Raw genomic sequence first — 22,016 nt, forward strand, 5'->3', positions numbered from 1 at the left:
CCTTCTCTCTATAGAGTGGACTCACATCCTTACACCTTGCAGCCCAGGAAGATAAAGTGAATGTTGCTGATATTCTCACCAAGCATGGGGCTGACAAGGATGCTCACACAAAGGTAAAGCAAGTCACTGTAATACTGTGACAGGTTCTGCCTTGGATTATTCCCAGTAGCCCCCATTCAGGTCACCACAAGTCCAAGTTCCCCCTCCTCAAAGCCCATTCTGAATAATTTATGACTCTCCTCACAAATCTATAATGGTTCTCCATTTTTACTGAAAGCAAGTGCAAATGGATAGCAGATATTTGGAATCTTTACAAAAAGATTCCAACTTTGCAGACTTAGGTTTACCCTCTCTCCCTCATTACTTCAGCTAGTCAGGATGACTTGCACTTTTCTTCCTGTACTTGCTTCCCTCCATGCCCCCCTCTCCCCTTGAGTATTAACTACTAGAGTAGTAATTTATTTGTTTATTATTACTTGTAGCTTGGTTACACTCCTTTAATTGTGGCCTGTCACTATGGAAACGTGAAAATGGTCAACTTTCTTCTGAAGCAGGGAGCAAATGTCAATGCAAAAACCAAGGTAAAATACATGTACTCATTTTTATTTTCTATAAACAAATGGTTCGGCTATATGGACACTTCAGTAGCTCGCCATAGTTGCAAACATATTTTCTTTTTAGTTCTTCTTAAGTGATTTTGAATAAGCGATGTAGTTTTGTACAGTTGTTGGGACTTCTCATTCTAATAACCTTTGACAGCCATGTAGGCGACATCGATTTAACAATTTACTGTAGGATACAATAGATGCTGGCTAGAATATCTTGATGTTCTGGCCGATTTCCTTTACATTGTTTCACGGCCTTGGCCCTCCCCTAGCCCTCAGTCTCTGGTGAGGAAATACAGACAGGCAGCCTGGACTGCATGCCTTTCATTTTTAATGAATTCTGTCACATTTGGACTACCACGTGGTTGTGCTCAGTGAGGCAATACTGTGTAAGGCCTGGCTTGGAAGATTTCAAAGATAATGCAGAGCTGACTGTTTTTCTCAGTGCCATCCGAAGGGTCCTATCCTGCAAAGCATGATGGGAACATAAAACCACACTTCGGTATATTCAAATTATTTCAAGGAAGAGAAATGCGTAAAATGACTACTGCTACTATGCATAATATAACCTGCAGCTCCAATTTTCTTGGTCCAAAGAAGTATGTAATTGCATTTGTTTAAGTTTATGTATCAGAAATCACTAACTGCAGCTGTGTGAATAGGCTCAAGTAAATTAGTGTGAGCACATTCGGGAGTTTTCAAAGTCATCATTCAAGATGCTAATAATTAGCCACCACCATCTTGAGTTGAGCTGTCGTGGTGTCCCGATTTCCACGAGGAACTCTGGTCTGAAGCGCTGGGTTCGAGGCCTCTGCATGCAGTACCCTATGAGCAAGTAAAAATAGAATAAGCACAAAGGGAATAAAAAGGCTCCAGGGCTGGGCAGAGCTGCTGGTGAGGCTTCCCAGGGGGATAAGACTCTGACAGACTACACAATTGACACAGAAAAAGAGAGGAGAGTGAGAGTAAGAGAGAGACAGAAAGAGAGAGAGAGAGAAAGAGAGAGAAAGAGAGAGCTGCCCATGTGGAGCATAGCGCTCAGGCACACGGCCTGCCAAGCTGAGGTGTTGGGCGCAGCCATTTCACACTAGGAACTCTGGTCTGAAGAGTGGGGTGCACTTCAAGTGAAACTAGACAAGCACAAAGGAAAAGAAAAAAAGATATACGGGGGGCTTCCCTGGTGGCGCAGTGGTTGAGAGTCCGTATGCCAATGCAGGGGACACGGGTTCATGCCCTGATCCGGGAAGATCCCACATGCCACGGAGCGGCTGGACCCGTGAGCCATGGCCGCTGAGCCTGTGCATCCAGAGCCTGTACTCCGCAACGGGAGAGGCCACAACAGTGAGAGGCCACCGTACCAAAAAAAAAAAAAGATATACAGGTATTCCACCAGACGCAGCCCTGCCCACTAGAAGGACAAGATCCAGCCCCACCACCAGACCACAGGCACCAGTCCCCTCCACCAGGAAGCCTACACAAGCCACTGAACCAACCTCACCCACTGTGGGGCAGACACCAAAAATAACGGGAACTACGAACTGGCAGCCTGCGAAAAGGAGACCACAAACACAGTGAGTTAAACAAAATGAGAAGACAGAGAAAAATGCAGCAGATGAAGGAGCAAGGTAAAAACCCACCAGACCAAACATATGAAGAGGAAATAGGCAATCTACCTGAAAAAGAGTTCAGAATAATGATAGTAAAGATGTTCCAAAATCTTGGAAATAGAATGGAGAAAATACAAGAAACGTTTAACAAGGACCTAGAAGAACTAAGGAGCAAACAAGTAATGATGAACAACACAATAAATGAAACTAAAAATACTCTAGAAGGGATCAATAGAATAACTGAGGCAGAAGAACAGATAAGTGACCTGGAAGATAAAATAGTGGAAATAACTACTGCAGAGCAGAATAAAGAAAAAAGAATGAAAATAATTGAGGACAGTCTCAGAGACCTCTGGGACAACATTAAATACACCAACATTCCAATTATAGGGGTCCCAGAAGAAGAAGACAAAAAGAAAGGGACTGAGAAAATATTTGAAGACATTATAGTTGAAAACTTCCCTAACATGGGAGAGGAAATGGTCAATCAAGTCCAGGAAGTGCAGAGAGTCCCATACAGGATAAATCCAAGGAGAAACACACCAAGACACATATTAATCAAACTATCAAAAATTAAATACAAAGAAAAAATATTAAAAGCAGCAAGGGAAAAGCAATAAATAACATACAAGGGAATCTCCATAAGGTTAACAGCTGATCTTTCAGCAGAAACTCCTGGCAGGACCATATTTAAAGTGATGAAAGGGAAAAACCTACAACCCAGATTGCTTGTGGATTAAATCTCCACAATCAACTTGAGGTACCCTGCATCTGTGGAATACCTGAATAGACAACGAATCATCCCAAACTGAGGAGGTGGACTTTGGCAGCAAGATATATTATTGTTTCCCCTTTTCTCTTTTTGTTTGAGATTTTGAGATGTTTCTGTGTGAGATTTTGTCTGTATAGCTTTGCTTTCACCATTTGTCCTTGGATTCTGTCCGTCCATTCATTTTTTCTTCTTTTTTTTTACTTTTTAAAATATTTTTCATAATGATTATTTTTTATTTTAATAACTTTATTTTTTTTAATCTTACTTTATTTTATTTTATCCTCTTTCTTTCTTTCTTTCTATTTTTTCTCCCTTTTATTCTGAGCCATGTGGATGAAAGGCTCTTGGTGCTCCAGCCAGGAGTCAGCGCTGTGCCTCTGAGGTGGGAGAGCCAACTTCAGGACACTGGTCCACAAGAGACCTCCCAGCTCCACATAATATCAAATGGCAAGAATCTCCCAGAGATATCAGTCTCAACATCAAGACCCAGCTTCACTCAACGACCAGCAAGCTACAGTGCTGGACACCCTATGCCAAACAACTAGCAAGACAGGAACACAGCCCCATCCATTAGCAAAGAGGCTGCCTAAAATCATAAGGCCACAGACACCCCAAAACACAACACCAGACATGGACCTGCCCACCAGAAAGACAAGATCCAGCCTCATCCACCAGAACACAGGCACTAGTCCCTTGCACCAGGAAGCCTACACAACCCACAGAACCAACCTTAGCCGCTGTGGACAGACACCAAGAACAATGGGAACTATGAACCTGCGTCCTGCGAAAAGGAGACCCCAAACACAGTAAGATAAGCAAAATGAGAAGACAGGAAAATGCACAGCAGATGAAGGAGCAAGGTAAAAACCCACCAGACCAAACAAATGAAGAGGAAATAGGCAGTCTACCTGAAAAAGAGTTCAGAATAATGATAGTAAAAGATGATCCAAAATCTTGGAAATAGAATAGCGAAAATGCAAGAAACATTTAACAAAGACCTAGAATAACTAAAGAGCAAACAAACAATGATGAACAACACAATAAACGAAATTAAAAATACTCTAGAAGGGATCAATAGCAGAATAACTGAGGCAGAAGAACGGATAAGTGACCTGGAAGATAAAATAGTGGAAATAACTACTGCAGAGCAGGATAAAGAAAAAGGAATGGAAAGAACTGAGGACAGTCTTAGAGACCTCTGGGACAACATTAAATACACCAACATTCCAATTATAGGGGTCCCAGAAGAAGAAGACAAAAAGAAAGGGACTGAGAAAATATTTGAAGACATTATAGTTGAAAACTTCCCTAATATGGGAAAGGAAATAGTTAATGAAGTCCAGGGAGCACAGAGGGTCCCATACAGGATAAATCCAAGGAGAAACACGCCAAGACACATATTAATCAAACTATCAAAAACTAAATACAAAGAAAAAATATTAAAAGCACCAAGGGAAAAACAACAAATAACACACAAGGGAATCCCCATAAGGTTAACAGCTGATCTTTCAGCAGAAACTCTGCAAGCCAGAAGGGAGTGGCAGGACATATTTAAAGTGATGAAAGGGAAAAACCTACAACCAAGATTACTCTACCCAGCAAGGATCTCATTCAGATTTGATGGAGAAATTAAAATCTTTACAGACAAGCAAAAGCTGAGAGAGTTCAGCACCACCAAACCAGCTCTACAACAGATGCTAAAGGAACTTCTCTAGGCAAGAAACACAAGAGAAGGAAAAGACCTACAATAACAAACCCAAAACAATTAAGAAAATGGGAATAGGAACATACATATCCATAATTACCTTAAATGTAAATGAATGAAATGCTCCCACCAAAAGACACAGACTGGCTGAATGGATACAAAAACAAGACCCATATATATGCTGTCTACAAGAGACCCACTCCAGACCTAGGGACACATACAGACTGAATGTGAGGGGATGGAAAAAGATATTCCATGCAAATGGAAATCAGAAGAAAGCTGGAGTAGCAATTCTCATATCAGACAAAATAGACATTAAAATAAAGACTATTACAAGAGACAAAGAAGGACACTACATAATGATCAAGGGATCGATCCAGGAAGAAGATATAACAATTGTAAATATTTATGCACCCTACATAGGAGCACCTCAATACATAAGGCAAATACTAACAGCCATAAAAGGGGAAATCGACAGTAACACAACCATAGTAGGGGACTTTAACACCCCACTTTCACCAATGGACAGATCATCCAACATGAAAATAAATAAGGAAACACAAGCTTTAAATGATACATTAAACAAGATGGACTTAATTGATATTTATAGGACAATCCATCAAAAAACAACAAAATACACATTTTTCTCAAGTGCTCATGGAACATTTCCAGGATAGATCATATCTTGGGTCACAAATCAAGCCTTGGTAAATTTAAGAAAATTGAAATCATATCAAATATCTTTTCCAACCACAACGCTATTAGACTAGATATCAATTATAGGAAAAGATCTGTAAAAAATACAAACACATGGAGACTAAACAATACACTACTTAATAACCAAGAGATCACTGAAGAAATCAAAGAGGAAATCAAAAAATACCTAGAAACAAATGACAATGAAAACACGACGACCCAAAACCTATGGGACGCAGCAAAAGCAGTTCTAAGAGGGAAGTTTATAGCAATACAATCCTACCTTAAGAAACAGGAAACATCTCAAATAAACAACCTAACATTTCACCTAAAGCAATTAGAGAAAGAAGAACAAAAAAACCCCAAAGTCAGCAGAAGGAAAGAAATCATAAAGATCAGATCAGAAATAAATGGAAAAGAAATGAAGGAAACGATAGCAAAGATCAATAAAACTAAAAGCTGGTTCTTTGAGAAGATAAACAAAATTTATAAACCATTAGCCAGACTCATCATGAAAAAGGGAGAAGACTCAAATCAGTAGAATTAGAAATGAAAAAGGAGAAGTAACAACTGACACTGCAGAAATACAAAGGATCATGAGAGATTACTACAAGCAACTCTATGCCAATAAAATGGACAACCTGGAAGAAATGGACAAGTTCACAGAAATGCACAACCTGCTGAGACTGAACCAGGAAGAAATAGAAAATATGAACAGAGCAATCACAAGCAATCACAAAACAGGATTGCAAGGATTCTTCAATATATGCAAATCAATCAATGTGATACACCATATTAAAAAATTGAAGGAGAAAAACCATATGATCATCTCAATAGATGCAGAGAAAGCTTTCAACAAAATTCAACACCCATTTATGATAAAAAAAAAACCCTGCAGAAAGTAGGCATAGAGGGAACTTTCCTCAACATAATAAAGGGCATATATGACAAACCCACAGCCAACATCATCCTCAATGGTGAAAAACTGAAACCATTTCCACTAAGATCAGGAACAAGACCAGGCTGCCCACTCGCACCACTATTATTCAATATAGTTTTGGATGTTTTAGCCACAGTGATCAGAGAAGAAAAAGAAAGAAAAGGAATCCAAATCGGAAAAGAAGAAGTAAAGCTGTCACTGTTTGCAGGTGACATGATACTATACATAGAGAATCCTAAAGATGCCACCAGAAAACTACTAGAGCTAATCAATGAATTTGGTAAAGTAGAAGGATACAAAGTTAATGCACAGAAATCTCTGGCATTCCTATACACTAATGATGAAAAATCTGAAAGTGAAATTAAGAAAACACTCACATTTACCATTGCAACAAAAAGAATAAAATATCTAGGAATAAACCTACCTAAGCAGACAAAAGACCTGTATGCAGAAAATTATAAGACACTGATAAAAGAAATTAAAGATGATACAAATAGATGGAGAGATATACCATGTTCTTGGATTGGAAGAATCAACATTGTGAAAATGATTCTACTACCCAAAGCAATCTACAGATTCAATGCAATCCCTATCAAACTACCACTGGCATTTTTCACAGAACTAGAACAAAAAATTTCACAATTTGTATGGAAACACAAAAGACCCCGAATGGCCAAAGCAATCTTGAGAACGAAAAATGGAGCTCAAGGAATCAGGCTCCCTGACTTCAGACTATACTAGAAAGCTACAGTAATCAAGACAGTATGGTACTGGCACAAAAACAGAAACATAGATCAATGGAACAGGATAGAAAGCCCAGAGATAAACCCACGCACATATGGTCACCTTATCTTTGATAAAGGAGGCAAGAATATACAGTGGAGAAAAGACAGTCTCTTCAATAAGTGGTGCTGGGAAAACTGGACAGGTACATGTAAAAGTATGAAATTAGAACACTCCCTAACACCATACCATACACAAAAATAAACTCAAAATGGATTAAAGACCTAAATGTAAGGCCAGACACTATCAAACTCTTAGAGGAAAACATAGGCAGAACACTCTATGACATAAATCACAGCAAGATCCTTTTTGACCCACCTCCTAGAGAAATGGATATAAAAACAAGAATAAACAAGTGGAACCTAATGAAACTTAAAAGCTTTTGCACAGCAAAGGAAACCATAAACAAGACCCAAAGACAGCCCTCAGAATGGGAGAAAATATTTGCAAATGAAGCAACTGACAAAGGATTAATCTCCAAAATTTACAAGCAGCTCATGCAGTTCCATAACAAAAAAACAAACAACCCATCCAAAAATGGGCAGAAGACCTAAATAGACATTTCTCCAAAGAAGATATACAGACTGCCAACAAACACATGAAAGAATGCTCAACATCATTAGAGAAATGCAAATCAAAACTACTATGAGATATCTCACACGGGTCAGAATAGCCATCATCAAAAAATGTAGAAACAATAAATGCTGGAGAGGGTGTGGAGAAAAGGGAACCCTCTTGCACTGCTGGTGGGAATGTGAATTGGTACAGCCACTATGGAGAACAGTATGGAGGTTCCTTAAAAAACTACAAATAGAACTACCATATGACCCAGCAATCCCACTACTGGGCATATACCCTGAGAAAACCATAATTGAAAGAGAGTCATGTACCAAAATATTCATTGCAGCTCTATTTACAATAGCCTGGAGATGGAAACAACCTAAGTGCCCATCAACAGATGAATGGATAAAGAAGATGTGGCACATATACACAATGGAATATTACTCAGCCATAAAAAGAAACAAAATTGAGTTATTTGTAGTGAGGTGGATGGACCTAGAGTCTGTTATACAGAGTGAAGTAAGTCAGAAAGAGAAAAGCAAATACCGTATGCTAACACATGTATATGGAATCTAAGGAAAAAAAAAAGGTCATGAAGAACCTAGGGGTGGGACAGGAATAAAGACACAGACCTACTAGAGAATGGACTTGAGAATATGGGGAGGGGGGAAGGGTAAGCTGTGATAAAGTGAGAGAGTGGCATGGACATATATGTACACTACCAAACGTAAAATAGATAGCTAATGGGAAGCAGCCGCATAGCACAGGGAGATCAGCTCGGTGGTTTGTGACCACCTAGAGGGGTGGGATAGGGAGGGTGGGAGGGAGGGAGACGCAAGAGGGAAGAGATATGGGAACATATGTATATGTATAACTGATTCACTTTGTTATAAAGCAGAAACTAACATGCCATTGTAAAGCAATTATACTCCGATAAAGATGTTTAAAAAAATGTAAATGGATTAAATGTCATGGATTAAACACTCCATGACATAAATCACAGCAAGATCCTTTTTGATCCACCTTCTAGGGAAATGGAAATAAAAACAAAAATAAACAAATGGGACCTAATGAAACTTAAAAGCTTTTGAACAGCAAAGGAAACCATAAACAAGACGAAAAGACAACCCTCAGAAAGGGAGAAAATATTTGCAAATGAAGCAACTGACAAAGGATTAATCTCCAAAATATACAAGCAGCTCATGCAGCTCAATATCAAAAAAACAAACAAACAAATCCAAAAATGGTCAGAAGACCTAAATAGAGATTTCTCCAAAGAATATATACAGATTGCCAACAAACACATGAAAGGATGCTCAACGTCACTAATCATAAGAGAAATGCAAATCAAAACCACAATACATTTATCACCTCATACCGGTCAGAATGACCTTCATCAAAACACCTACAAACAATGAATGCTAAAGAGGGTGTGGAGAGAAGGGAACCCTCTTGCACTGTTGGTGGGAATGTAAATTGATAGAGCCACTATGCAGAACAGTATGGAGGTTCCTTAAGAAACTAAAAATAGAACTACCGTATGACCCAGCAATCCCACTACTGGGCATATACCCTGAGAAAACCATAATTCAAAAAGAGACATGTACCACAGTGTTCATTGCAGCACTATTTACAGTAGTCAGGACATGGAAGCAACCTAAGTGTCCATCAACAGATGAATGGATGAAGAAGATGTGGCGCATATATACAATGGGATATTACTCAGCCATAAAAAGAAACAGAATTGAGTTATTTGTAGTGAGGTGGATGGACCTAGAGTCTGTCATACAGAGTGAAGTCAGTCGGAAAGAGAAAAACGAATACCGTCTGCTAACACATATATATGGAATCTAAAAAAAAGTGGTTCTGAAGAACCTAGGGGCAGGACAGGAATAAAGATGCAGACATTGAGAATGGACTGAAGGACATGGGGAGGGGGAAGGGTAAGCTGTGACAAAGTGAGAGAGTGGCATGGACATATATACACTACCAAATGTAAAACAGATAGCTAGTGGGAAGCAGCTGCCTAGCACAGGGAGATCAGCTCAGTGCTGTGTGACCACCTAGAGGGGTGGGATAGGGAGGGTGGGAGGGAGACGCAAGAGGGAGGGGATATCGGGATATATGTATATGTATAGCTGATTCACTATGCTGTACAGCAGAAACTAACACAGTATGGTAAAGCAATTATACTCCATAAAGATGTTTAAAAAAAAAGATGCTACTAATTAGAAACATAAGTTTTGGAACTCAGTTTTTTATATCCTCTTTGAAGTAGAAACAAAAGCATGCCTATACATAAGCGTATTTGTAACTGAATTAAAAATAAAGTTATTTTTTTAATTATTGATAATACTAATAACATTTGAGATTCAAAACTTCTACTCTGACTCTAACAAGAATAGCTATTGCCTAGTTTCTGAGCAGTTCTTGAGTGTTCATGAAATTGCACTTTGAGACTTATTTAAAAGCTTCCATATGAATTCTCAGGCTTTAGCGTGTGATACCTTTTTGCTGAGTTAGTTCACTTATAAGTATTGCTGGAAAGACTTTCTTGCTGGAATCCAGGTATTCTCCGGAAAGGCATAAATGCAGCAATGCAATGAGATTTTGTCAGAACTTGAAAACGTTTACCATATTTTTTTGTTAAATATTTGTTGAAATTGTTAGGATATTTAAAAGCCAGACATGTTGTCTATATAACATCATTTACCTCCCCTGGGTTTCATCTGCATTCAAATGGACATTTGGCTGAGAGAAAAATCTCATTTTAACTTTTCAGATTTTAAAAAAGTGAACTATGTAGATTTTACCTGCTTTTGGAAGTAAATATATCTTTTCATATATCTTCAGGGGAGTGGACAGATACATACCTCAAAGGACATTCTTTTAATAAATACTTCAGAATTTTTTCACAGAAAATGACAGTTTTGGAGGAGGAATCATGTTTTCTTCCTCACATCCCATATGTAACCATAGTTACTAAAAAATTGTTTTGTTGCTATGAAAATAAAAACATACGTATTTTGTTTACTCTTCAAACATTCATCACTTGGTATAAAAATTTGGGAAATTTTATAAAACTTTGGTATAATCTTTATAAACACAATGGAAAGGAGTAATTTTTTTAGGAAAAGAAATATTACTTACTTTATGCTCCTGAAATATCCATGGATTACTTGACTTGAGAGCAGAGTCCTTGCAGTAGCTATAAGTTTCTCAGAGTCCTTGTAATTGATTTATATTTCCAGGTTTCCTGAGGTCATTCCATTGTAGGGATATATAACAGACAAGGCAAAGCTGATGACATTCCAGCCTGGGGGTAGTCAGACAAATAGACTGTCACACATATGGTACATCCCCATGGATGGAAAGGCCAGAGTGAAAGCATAGAAGGAATCATGTGGCACCCTATGCATTGTGTTAAAAAAATTCAATCAAGTAAATTTTAAAGATCTAATTGGCTTTATTGAATGATTCATGAATCATCAGCATCTATCTAGCAAGTAGAGAGGAGTTCCAAAGGACTGCAAAACGGGAAAGGTTTTAAAAGGCAGAACAAGGAAGTCATAAAGAAAAAAGATTATTTCGGACCTAGGTATCCTACATATGGGGGACAGAAGGGGTCTAAGTGGCAGATTACCTCTTCTTCGTTTTGGGGATGGTGCGGGCCCACGTGACGGATTACGTTCTTGGTGCTGACCAGAAAATTCCTGACTGACCAATTAAGACTACATTTCTGGCGAGGTTGAAGCTTCAGTTAGGTTAGGTATTAAGCCCCGGTTTCATGGTGTGGCCTAGCACAAGTGATTCCATTTTTTGGCCTATGGCTTTTCTTTTTAACAGTTCCCCCCTTTTGATCAGACTTTCAGCTTAACTGAAAGAAGTGATCAAACTTTAAGGCATTAGCATCACTCTCAGCTACCTCTCTGAAGTTCTCATGGTTTTTATCATCTCTTTGGTGGTATCCATAGGTTATGATGTTTCTTCTACCCCGTGATATTCAAAGATTATAGCTTCAGGTTCACAATCTTTAAATTGGTTATTCTCTTCGTTCCTTTCCTGATGTTCCAGTCTTAGGGAGATCATTTGCTTTGTGTTTAGTGGCTGTGAACATGTATTTAAAGCTTTTGCCAGAACACGATGCACGAGGGAGATTATTATAATTATTATAAGCAGGATAATTCCCAATGTTTGGAGTACACTTCTGAGCCGTGGTGCCCAAGACCGAAATCAATTGAAATCAAGACCTCATTGAAGGAGTCACCTTTTTTAAGCCAAGTGGCTTGCTCAGTGATTTTATGTAATTGTTTCAACTTCCCCAGAAGTGTTAATCCAAGTGCAGCAGGGGGTGTTGGCTGCAACACACACTCTTGCTCAGCTCAAACAGAATCAAGGGCTATCCTATTATCAAGAATAACTTTAGCCACAGAGTCTAAGGATCTTTCTTGGGCAGCTCTTATCTTCGCAACAGAATCTGGAATATCTTCAAAAGTTAAAGAGAGGTTCCTCATTAACATTTACTCCTAATCAGGGATGTAGGGATCTGTCAAAGAGAGTTAATTTGGAATCATGCATGCCTCCTGGTATTAAGGGTCTGTGGACCATGTAGGCAGTTGCAGTCTGGTTATTCTTGCCTTGTATCCCTTTCTTTGCATAGAACATGGACACAAAGTTTCCCAAATTTGGGGTATTAATAAGAGACAGGGAAACATACCAGGGGTCTCTAGCCTCATGGACAGATCCGAGTTTTTGATGACAAATCCAGCAGTCTGAAAGGTTACTTCTCTTAGCAATGGCCTGGGAGATATGAATGGTGGTGTTATCTTTCCAGGCCAATGCTGGAGTAAAGGAAAGGAGAAGAGAGGGTTTCACGTTTAGTTAAAGCATGAAGTCATGATCTGGTGTCTTGGGAAGAAGCAGTCTACCTTGATGTCAGCTACTTCTCTTCCTAGTCAGTTTAATTTGGAGGTCTCCAGCATTTGGATGGGACCAGATGTCAGCTGGAGTCTTTGTTAACTGTGAAATATGTGCCCAAGGCTTGAATTGTTGAAGTTTCGCTGTCATCTGAATAGTAAAGGGGACTTGGTATAATCCCTTCCAAGAATATCCAAAGGCAGGCTTTGTGCTTACCAATTCAGTTGTATGATCTTAAAGTTATCAGAAGCCTGCACTTGTCAAAAAGTTATTTTCTTGAATTTTTCTGAAGATGAAATACTTTTGCCAGAAGACCTTTGCAAAGTGTCAGAGTAAAACAATAGCTCTCTGCAAATGACAGAAGAGTTAAAAAATGTCCATTATTAAAGACCTGATGGAATTAACAAGGATATTTAGTTATTTCTGTGACACACAACATATTTAGATAATAACTGGAATTAGGACGTATCAGATTTCCAGGAATTTCACACAATTTATGAAATACTTATAACATATACCTGTAATAAACACAACATAAAGAAGGCTTTGTATTACTTCTTACATGCTTCCCATGTAATTTAACATACCAAATAAGCATAATTAATACCAAATAAGCATCTCCCTTTTTATAAGGAGAGAGAACAAATCTTTTGAAACATTCCAGGGGCCCTCTGGAAAATTTCCATGTTAGTTTAAGGTCAAAAAGACTTCATTTAGAATTTGATTTTGGGGAAGTTTGTCAAAAATATCAGAAGATTTTATAACTTGATCAAATAGGGTCATAGGTCATTGTGAAACAATACTTAGTTACCTATTTAATCAAAATAACAAAGATTTCCTAGGTAGACACTGAAGGTTACATAGTTCTGAGCAAAACTTAGCTCTTTTAATATCTAGAGGACTAGGTTTATTTAAGTAATCAATGACCTGAAAATGACAACATAGAACATAGGTGATTATTTTGACAAGATATAATATCTTTGTTTTTTCTAGGCAGATTACTTAAAGAAAAACCTTTCGTAATCTCTTATTTTCAAGAACAGACTTATAGAAAACAAAAAATGTTGACCTTCTCACAGAGAAAAAAACAAATTCCAATTTTGCACCAGCCAACTTTTGATATTCAAACTTATTTACATAACTAAATTCATTCTACTTATCTAGTACTGACCACATGTAAAATTCCTTTTCCTTATTATTTCTAGTAGGCTTAACTAACTGCACATATAAGAATATTTAACTCTTAGTAACCTTTAATTCTAGTGAAAACTAAGAAGTAAGCATTATAAACTGTCATTTATATCAGCATTCTGTTTACTGCCAGACTTATAAATACTTTTTATAATTTCTGGAAAAATGCTCACAATGGCACAAAAGATGTTTGCTAATAGACCCAAATATCTTTAATTCCTTTGTGAAAGGAAGCAAAAAGTGGATAAACCTATGCCCAGTAATAAATGTTTCAATATTTTATCCTATTTGGAAATGGTCTGGATATTCAATGACTATCCATCATTTAATTCAACTTAGCAAAACTTTAAGGTCTCAGGATACTAGAAAGCTTTGGGGTAAGTACGAAAAAGTTCATCTAGAAACTTTTCTCTCACTTACACCCATTTAATTTACTTGTTTTCAATAATTATGTTTAGACCACCCACAAAAACCTCATGAGACATTAGACAAAGTCTGTTAATGTTCTAGGTTATTTTTCTGGCTGACAAATTTTGCAAGAGATAACATGAATTTATTTGACTAATAAGCCCAGGTAGAATAAAAAGTTTTGTCTGCATTATATTCAATGTTATTAACTCTAAAGGCATATCTATTTTCATTAAACCATCAAACTTAAACTAGCCTTTATTTACCAAACATTATCGCAGATCATGTGAACTTGAAAAGCATTTGGGTTAGTTTGAATCCTAAATTTGTAAAAGGCTTGCTTGTTTAAGCCAGTTAAATGGAGCTCTTTTACAAATTAACTTTAGCAATACCATTCAAAGGTAGAAAAATGCCACACACCTACAACACATATAGACACACATGAGCATACAGACAGACATAAACAGAGATCTTACAGTTTTCATTTAAAAATTTTCCTTGAACTAGATTTTTGGGCAAGAGTGCTGCTTTAGCAATTTGTATTTTTTTTAAAGTCCCCTTCCCCACCTCCTTTTTTTTTTCCTGCAGTTCTCTAGAGCTATACTTCTAGCTTTGCAAAGACTTTTAAGATAAGGACAGTTGTTCTCAATTCCTTAAAGAACTGCGTTGGAGCCTGGATGCTAACGGACTGACATACCCCTCTACCTATGTTGGAATGTTTCTCTCTGGTTACATTTAGCTTAGAGAAGATGGCCAAAAAAAATTTTTTTTAATCTGTCAGGCTCTGAATATCAGCTTCCAATTTGGCCAAACCTCTGGTTATAAAGTTATTAAATCCTTTCAAATATCTTGTCAGTTTTCAGCCAGGACAAACAATGGATATTTCTGGTAATATTGAACAAACTCTTGGACTCAAGAGGTGTCCCCCAAAAGGGTGCAAAAGATATTATATTCACAAGATCTAGAGTCACCCAAAGGCAAGCAAAAGAAAGAACTGACAACTTGCATGTCCCAGGCAGGCAGAAAGCCAAGCCAGGTACTTAGGGCAGCAAGCAAGACAAGCAAGAAGGCAATGGCTATCCCTGGGAGAGAAAGGATCAATAACCAATGGATCTGTATTGGAAAGGAAGGGACAAGTTGAAATTTTATTTTCCTCTTTCACCTGGGCACTATAGACAGGTTCAGTAGAACTGGGTTTGGTAAGAATTCTTACCTTTCCCTGGCTTCTGCCATTTTTCCCTGGATCCCCTCTACAGGCTCCTGTTTTTTATTCACTTTAATTTTAGCTTTCCTTGGCAATTTAAGGGCATAGTGTAGCAGTTTACCAGAAGATCCCTCAAAGTCTCATCAGCTCTGAGAGGTGTCCATATGGGGGCCCTCCTTCGAAGATAGGCATGGGGGTGTCTGTAAGGCCATTAACATGGTGGGCTTTTGTTTACGGTCTCCTGTTCTCTTTAGAGTGGAAAAGGCAGTTCAGACAGGATTACTAGAATGAATACTTAAGTAAAGGAGAAAAGAGGGGACCACTGGAGTTATGTCAGTCTTACAGTCTTTTGTTTTAGGAACCTCTTATATCTTTAATTTTTTCTTAGCTCTTTGCAACAGAACTTTCAGTGGAGCTATTTTGAAATTTTGAACCCTTTTGGAGGCTTTTGCATACCAATTAAAATATGTATCCCTTGCTTTTAAGTTCACTTCTTTTTTTTTTTTTTGCCGTATGCGGGCCTCTCACTGTTGTGGCCTCTCCCGTTGCGGAGCACAGGCTCCGGACGCACAGGCTCAGCGGCCATGGCTCACGGGCCCAGCCGCTCCGCGGCATGTGGGATCTTCCCGGACCGGGGCACGAACCCGTGTCCCCTGCATCGGCAGGTGGACCCCCAACCACTGCGCCACCAGGGAAGCCCTTAAGTTCACTTCTTAAAAGATTTTATCTAATTGGAATGTTCCTCATAATGGCCATTGTAATTTCCCTGAGGGCTGGCAGCAGTTCGGTAGGACCCTAGCTTCATATGGGGTTCAACTCACATTTCTGTCCAGCCATATTTTGCCACAAATGGAGTGCCACCCACATTTCTGTCTGGTCATATTTTGGGGATCCCCAACATGATAGTTACCAGGTAAAACTCTCAGGACACAGTAAGATTTTGACATTTTTGTAGACATCTATAGCTTCTGCGATTATAGTTCTTAGACATAAAATAGGCAGTTGTGCCAGAAGGCGGTGCACTTTACTCTTTAGAAATTAAAGATCCCATCTCTTTTAGCTAGCCTTTATCTACACAAAACAGGACAAACAAGTATGTGTACCTTAACACTGCAGAATTAAGTACAGTAAATACCAAATACTGCAGCCTGGCCAAGAAAAAGGCCCTGGTACACTACCAACAATTCCCAACTTGGAACCTGAGCCTGAGGTGAAGAACTGAACCAGCAGACCTCAACAAATAGGGTCTGTGGACTGATTCCAAACAAATGGGGAACTGTAGCTAGCAGTTCCCAACATGGAATCTAGGGACAGAACCATAAGCTGGGGTTTCCAGTCAAATAGGAAATTGTGGTCGGAACTACCAGAAGTACCCAACATGGAACTAGTGATTCCAAACAAATTGGGAACCAACTGGAAAGCCAGTTAGATCTGGAGTTCAACACAAAAAGAGCAGAGCTCAAACCGAGAGGAACTTACCAACAGCCCCCAGAAATGGAGAGAAAGACAGTGGACTCAGATAGGAGTTTGCAGGTATCACAACTGTGTTTCTTGTTGTCCCAAAATGCCATCAGAACTTCACTTTGGATCACACTGCTGCCACCAAATCTGTTAAAAAACCAAAATTCATCTGACTAAATTTTAAAGCTCTAATTAGCTTTATTGAATGATTCATGAATTAGGCAGCATCCTTCTGTGAGTAGAGGGGAGCTCCAAAGGGCTACCAAAAGGGAAAGATTTTTAAAGGCAGGACAAGCAAGTCATAAAGAAAAAAGATTATTTCAGGGCTCCCCTGGTGGCGCAGTGGTTGAGAGTCCGCCTGCCGATGCAGGGGACGCGGGTTCGTGCCCCGGTCCGGGAAGATCCCACATGCCGCGGAGCGGCTGGGCCCGTGAGCCATGGCTGCTGAGCCTGCGTGTCTGGAGCCTGTGCTCCGCAACGGGAGAGGCCACAACAGTGAGAGGCCCGTGTACTGCAAAAAAAAAAAAAAAAGATTATTTCAGGCTTAGGTAACCTACCTATGGGGGACAGAAAAGGTCTATGTGGCAGATTACTTCATCTTCCTTTGGGGAATGAACGTATTACCTCATTGGTATTGACTAGAAAATTCTTGACTGCCTGGTTAAGACTAAATTTCAATTAGGTTAGGTATTAAGCCCCAATATGGTGGTGTGGCTTAGCATAAGCGACTCCATCTTGGGCCTGTGGTTTTCTTTTTAACAGCACAGAGTCAGACACTTCATGCAGACAGGAGAAGCAATTGTGCCTGTTGGTCATGAGGAGGCAGTGACACTAGATGTAGGGAACATATACTCTTACAAGTTTAAGGTATGCATGGGCTACTCAGGACTTTGTGCCCAGGACACTTGGGTTTGACATACATAGATGAAATTTTATTGGGGGTGAGGCAGGTAGACAATAAAAAAGTAATCTGGTAGTCATTGTCTATCATGCTCTTCTACATAGGGTCTGAACCTAGAATGACTGTGAAGAAATTACTTAACCTTGTTATTTTCAGTTTCATCATCTCTGAAATGGGGAGAAAATTATTCATTTATTCAGTCATTTGTTCATGCCCTCATTTAGGCATCTGTTATTTATAAAACACCTACTGTGTACCAAGCACTCTCATTTTCAGAATGGTAATAAAGATTAAAAGAGACAATGGGGCTTCCCTGGTGGCGCAGTGTTTGAGAGTCCACCTGCCGCTGCAGGGGACATGGGTTCGTGCCCCGGTCTGGGAAGATCCCACATGCCGCGGAGCGGCTGGGCCGGTGAGCCATGGCCGCTGAGCCTGCGCGTCCAGAGCCTGTGCTCCGCAACGGGAGAGGCCACAACAGTGAGAAGCCCGCATACCGCAAAAAAAAAAAAAAAAAAAAAAAAAAAGAATAAATATAAGGTCCAATATCTGGCGTAAAATGGATGCTTAATACACAATAGCTATTAATGTTTTGCTGTGCCTCCAAGGATTCCAATGCAGTTTAATGTGCATATGCAACCAACCTGTACCATACCCACCACCCACTAGAGTTTTGAGCAAGATTGGCTTCCCACTGACCTCAACAACAATTCCTCACAAATCACGGATTACAGAACTTTCATCTGAGTGAAAGTTTAGACTAGAATGTTAAAAAGAACCTACTTTTAAAAGACATTTTTTAATTGAAAGTGGGCCACTCAGCTTCCAATGAAATCTTCTCTTAAGTGCGTACGTCTTTGACTGAGGTGTTCTCTGAAAGGAATATAAGATTTAGATTTATTTTCATTGACTTAGAATTCTTAAAGCTAGCCCAGAGGTTAATGACGAAGGAAGTCTCGATGAACAAGCAGCTGTTTGTATGGTACTCCGAAGCTTCAGTTAAACACTTGACCGTTCCTTTTTCCTAGGGAAGAAATCACTGTGACAGTGCTCCTTCTCATTATAAATCTTCTCTCAGCATACACATTTTTAATGCTAACTCAAATGCTAATTGGTGAAAATATAACTCTAGTTATGGTTTGGAGTCTGTTAATCTTGCTACTTCATAAGCCAGCCTCTTTGTTTAGCAGACGGTAAGGTGTGTGTGGGGGGGAGTTTTGCTGCTGAGAAAGTGGGCTGCTGGTGATACTGTGCTCCAAAGATGCAGGCATCCGTGACGGTTTGGTTGTAAATAAGACTAAGAAATTCAAAATAAAGGCTAACCTAGTTTTCCTCCTCCTTTTGCAAATCTCTGCTCGATCTGCCGCCACCATCGTCTGCAGAACGGCTACACGCCTTTGCACCAGGCCGCCCAGCAGGGCCACACGCACATCATCAACGTCCTGCTGCCGCACGGGGCCAAGCCCAACGCCACCACCGCGGTAAGGCGGCGCCGGCTGCCCCTTTCCGCGCAGCTCCTTCCTTGCCCCCGCCCCTATCCCCCTCCACGGGAGCCGCTTGGCTGAGCTGAGTCCCCATACAGCCTCCTTAAATGAGCCTCCGCACTCGGGAAAGCCTGGGATTTCCAGAAATCAGCCTGGGATTTCCCTGAGAGCGCTCGTCCCGGGAGGGAGCGCTCGTCCCGGGAGGGAGCGCTCGTCCCGGGAGGGAGCGCTCGTCCCGGGAGGGAGCGCTCGTCCCGGGAGGGAGCGCTCGTCCCGGGAGGGAGCGCTCGTCCCGGGAGGGAGCGCGCTGCGGCCTGACCCAGTCTTTCCTCCGGGAGGGGGCCCTGCGCTCGGGCTGCTGGAAAGAGCTCGGCTTCCAGCTGGCTCTCGGCTGGGCGCGGAGTCCGACCCCTCCCGCCCGGCCTTCTTAAGGGAGCACAGTTTCCGAGGCCGCTGGCTCCGACTAAGCTGTTTGGGATGTGGAGCCGTTGAATTGTAAACTAAGCGGTGCAATTTAACAAACCGGGATCCCCAGTGGCTGCTGGAGCCTGCGTTGCTTGCTTGTGTCCTTTTGCTGCACGGTGAGCTTCTGCACAGCTGCAGCTAAATATGTTACTGTGTTCCCTGTGGTAACATCTTACCTGCAACAGATGGCCTGACCTCTGTTGAGGAGTGAGTGTACTTGGTACTTGAATAGTTTTCTTCGGAGGCCTCATCCTCAGTTCAAGAGTTACTTTCCTAAGCATAGTACAGGATTCAGAGAGGGGTTTGACAACTTTAGGGTTAAAGCCGTCAAGCGCTTCTTATTAGAAAGAGCAAGCAGCTGCAGCTTGTTGTGTTACCATGGTGACCTGGGCTATAGTCTAGAGAAGTTACAAAGAAGATTCAGATGTAATGGTAAAAACTAGTGATTTTCCTAAGCTGTGCCTGTTTTGGAAGGAAATGCTGGCTCATGTGGAGCCGCGGGTGAGCTCATTGGCTCACATCGCCGTCCTCCCTCCCGGCTCTCACTCTCTCTTTCACTCTGTCTTCAGAATGGCAACACTGCCTTGGCGATTGCTAAGCGTCTGGGCTACATCTCCGTGGTGGACACCCTGAAGGTTGTAACCGAGGAGGTCACCACCACCACCACGGTAAGTGAAAGGAACCCATCGGCTTCGGCTCCCTTGTCGTGGCTTTTAAGCCACAGACATTTTCACTTACAAAATGTTTTGAGCTTTTGATTTTGAACTTCTTTTATTGTAGAGCATACATTGAAGTATGCAGATGTAAAGGCATTTACACAACTAGTAACAGGGATTTCAACTTCCTTTAGTCAACATAAATCCATATAATATGCGTGAGTGTAATTTTATAATACTTAGTTCCTTTTTCTGTGACTGACTTCTTTTTTTCTGGCTCCTCTGCCCTGTTGCTGTAGTTGGGTGTGACACCTACCGCTGGCAAAGTGGTAGGACACTCCAAAAGAAACTTTTTATCTTAGCCCGGAGGTCACGCCAGACTCTGGGAAGACCCTTATCCCTGCTACGCTCATGACTGGGTCAGATGCAGTCCCAGTGAGAACAATTCATCCTGCTTTTCTTCCTATTTTGGATTATTTTTTATTCAAAAAGAAAATCGAATGTGCTTAAGAGAGAAACTATGTCTGTATCTTGACAGAATATATATGTAACATTTTTTATTTTCGCTGTTTGGAATATGACTGCTGATTCTTCAGGAGAGAACAGTGATCATCACTGGCCTTTGACAGAGAAACTCTGGAAGAGTGAGGACCGTGATGTTAATGAGTCCTAATGCTCTTGTGCTATTCAGCTGGAGCAAAGCTTAAAAGGAGGCCTCCTGAGAGGAAACTCGCAGCTGAAAGTGCTCTTCTCTTTGCATATATTTATTAACTTTTCTCCTTAAGCATCAACTCTAAGAACAACAGCTCTTTAATTTCTCTTCATAAAGTAGAAAAGTAGACCGACAGCAGAACATTTAGATGTTCCTGAGAGACAATAAGATCATGAATCAACAAATATAAAATTCTGAATGAGGTTCTAGTAAATGCTCCAAGCTAGGAATGATGCATATAGAGTTTTGGAACACCTGGTTCTTTTGATAGATGTAAGGAAAAAGAAGGGAATTTTGTTCTTCAGGCTGACAGCAAGTCCCCGTTGACAGATATTGAGGTAGTTGGTTTGATGTGAAGTTTTAAATAGAGTGGAGTATGATTTATTAATGAACTACGAGACAGAGACTGAATTTAGATGAGAGAATGGCACTGTGTTTTCTCAAGCAAAATCTTTGGCCAGTGTACCACAATATTTTTAAAGATGTAAAGTATAGTGTCAATAAATTATATGGTAGAAAAACAAGTCTTGTCATCACCTCGCACTATACTTCTGAGTCACTACGTATGGCTGAATCGTAATGGCTTTTTCTTACTATATGATTTGTTATACCAGGAAAATCTTCATACTGGGGACCTGTACATATATCTTTATTTGGCATCTTTGAAACAATGTGCACATCACAGATAAGTGAAGGTTTTGGTGGCAAGATTGGGTAAACACTTTTGTTCTTAGAAGTCATGTTTTCTCTCAACTTTACCTCTTGGCATGTTCTGGGAATTATGCATGTACATTTTTATCAGATGACCACTAGATGGCAAACTTGCATCTTTTAGCTATCTTGACCTGCTTTTTCTTCCATTCATTTCATTAATTCATTCCTTTAGTGTTTATTGGATATAAAATATGTGCTGGGTTCTGTGCTCAGTGCTGAAGTGTCATCAACGGTGAA

At 40.1% G+C, this 22,016-nt stretch overlaps 1 protein-coding gene across 11 annotated transcripts in view; it reads left to right on the top strand.

The window, feature by feature from the left end:
• Positions 1–22,016, top strand: part of ANK2 (ankyrin 2) — a 242,476-nt gene that overhangs the window by 134,279 nt on the left and 86,181 nt on the right. For all 11 annotated transcript variants that reach the window (XM_082653618.1, XM_082653622.1, XM_082653624.1 and 8 more), the window contains 4 exons: positions 15–113; positions 483–581; positions 19,131–19,229; positions 20,267–20,365. In XM_082653618.1, the coding sequence (XP_082509744.1) occupies positions 15–113; positions 483–581; positions 19,131–19,229; positions 20,267–20,365 (396 nt within the window). The remainder of the gene's footprint in view (positions 1–14; positions 114–482; positions 582–19,130; positions 19,230–20,266; positions 20,366–22,016) is intronic.

This window comes from Grampus griseus (assembly GCF_964374135.1).
Source record: "Grampus griseus genome assembly, chromosome: 4".
Lineage (NCBI taxonomy): Eukaryota > Metazoa > Chordata > Mammalia > Artiodactyla > Delphinidae > Grampus > Grampus griseus.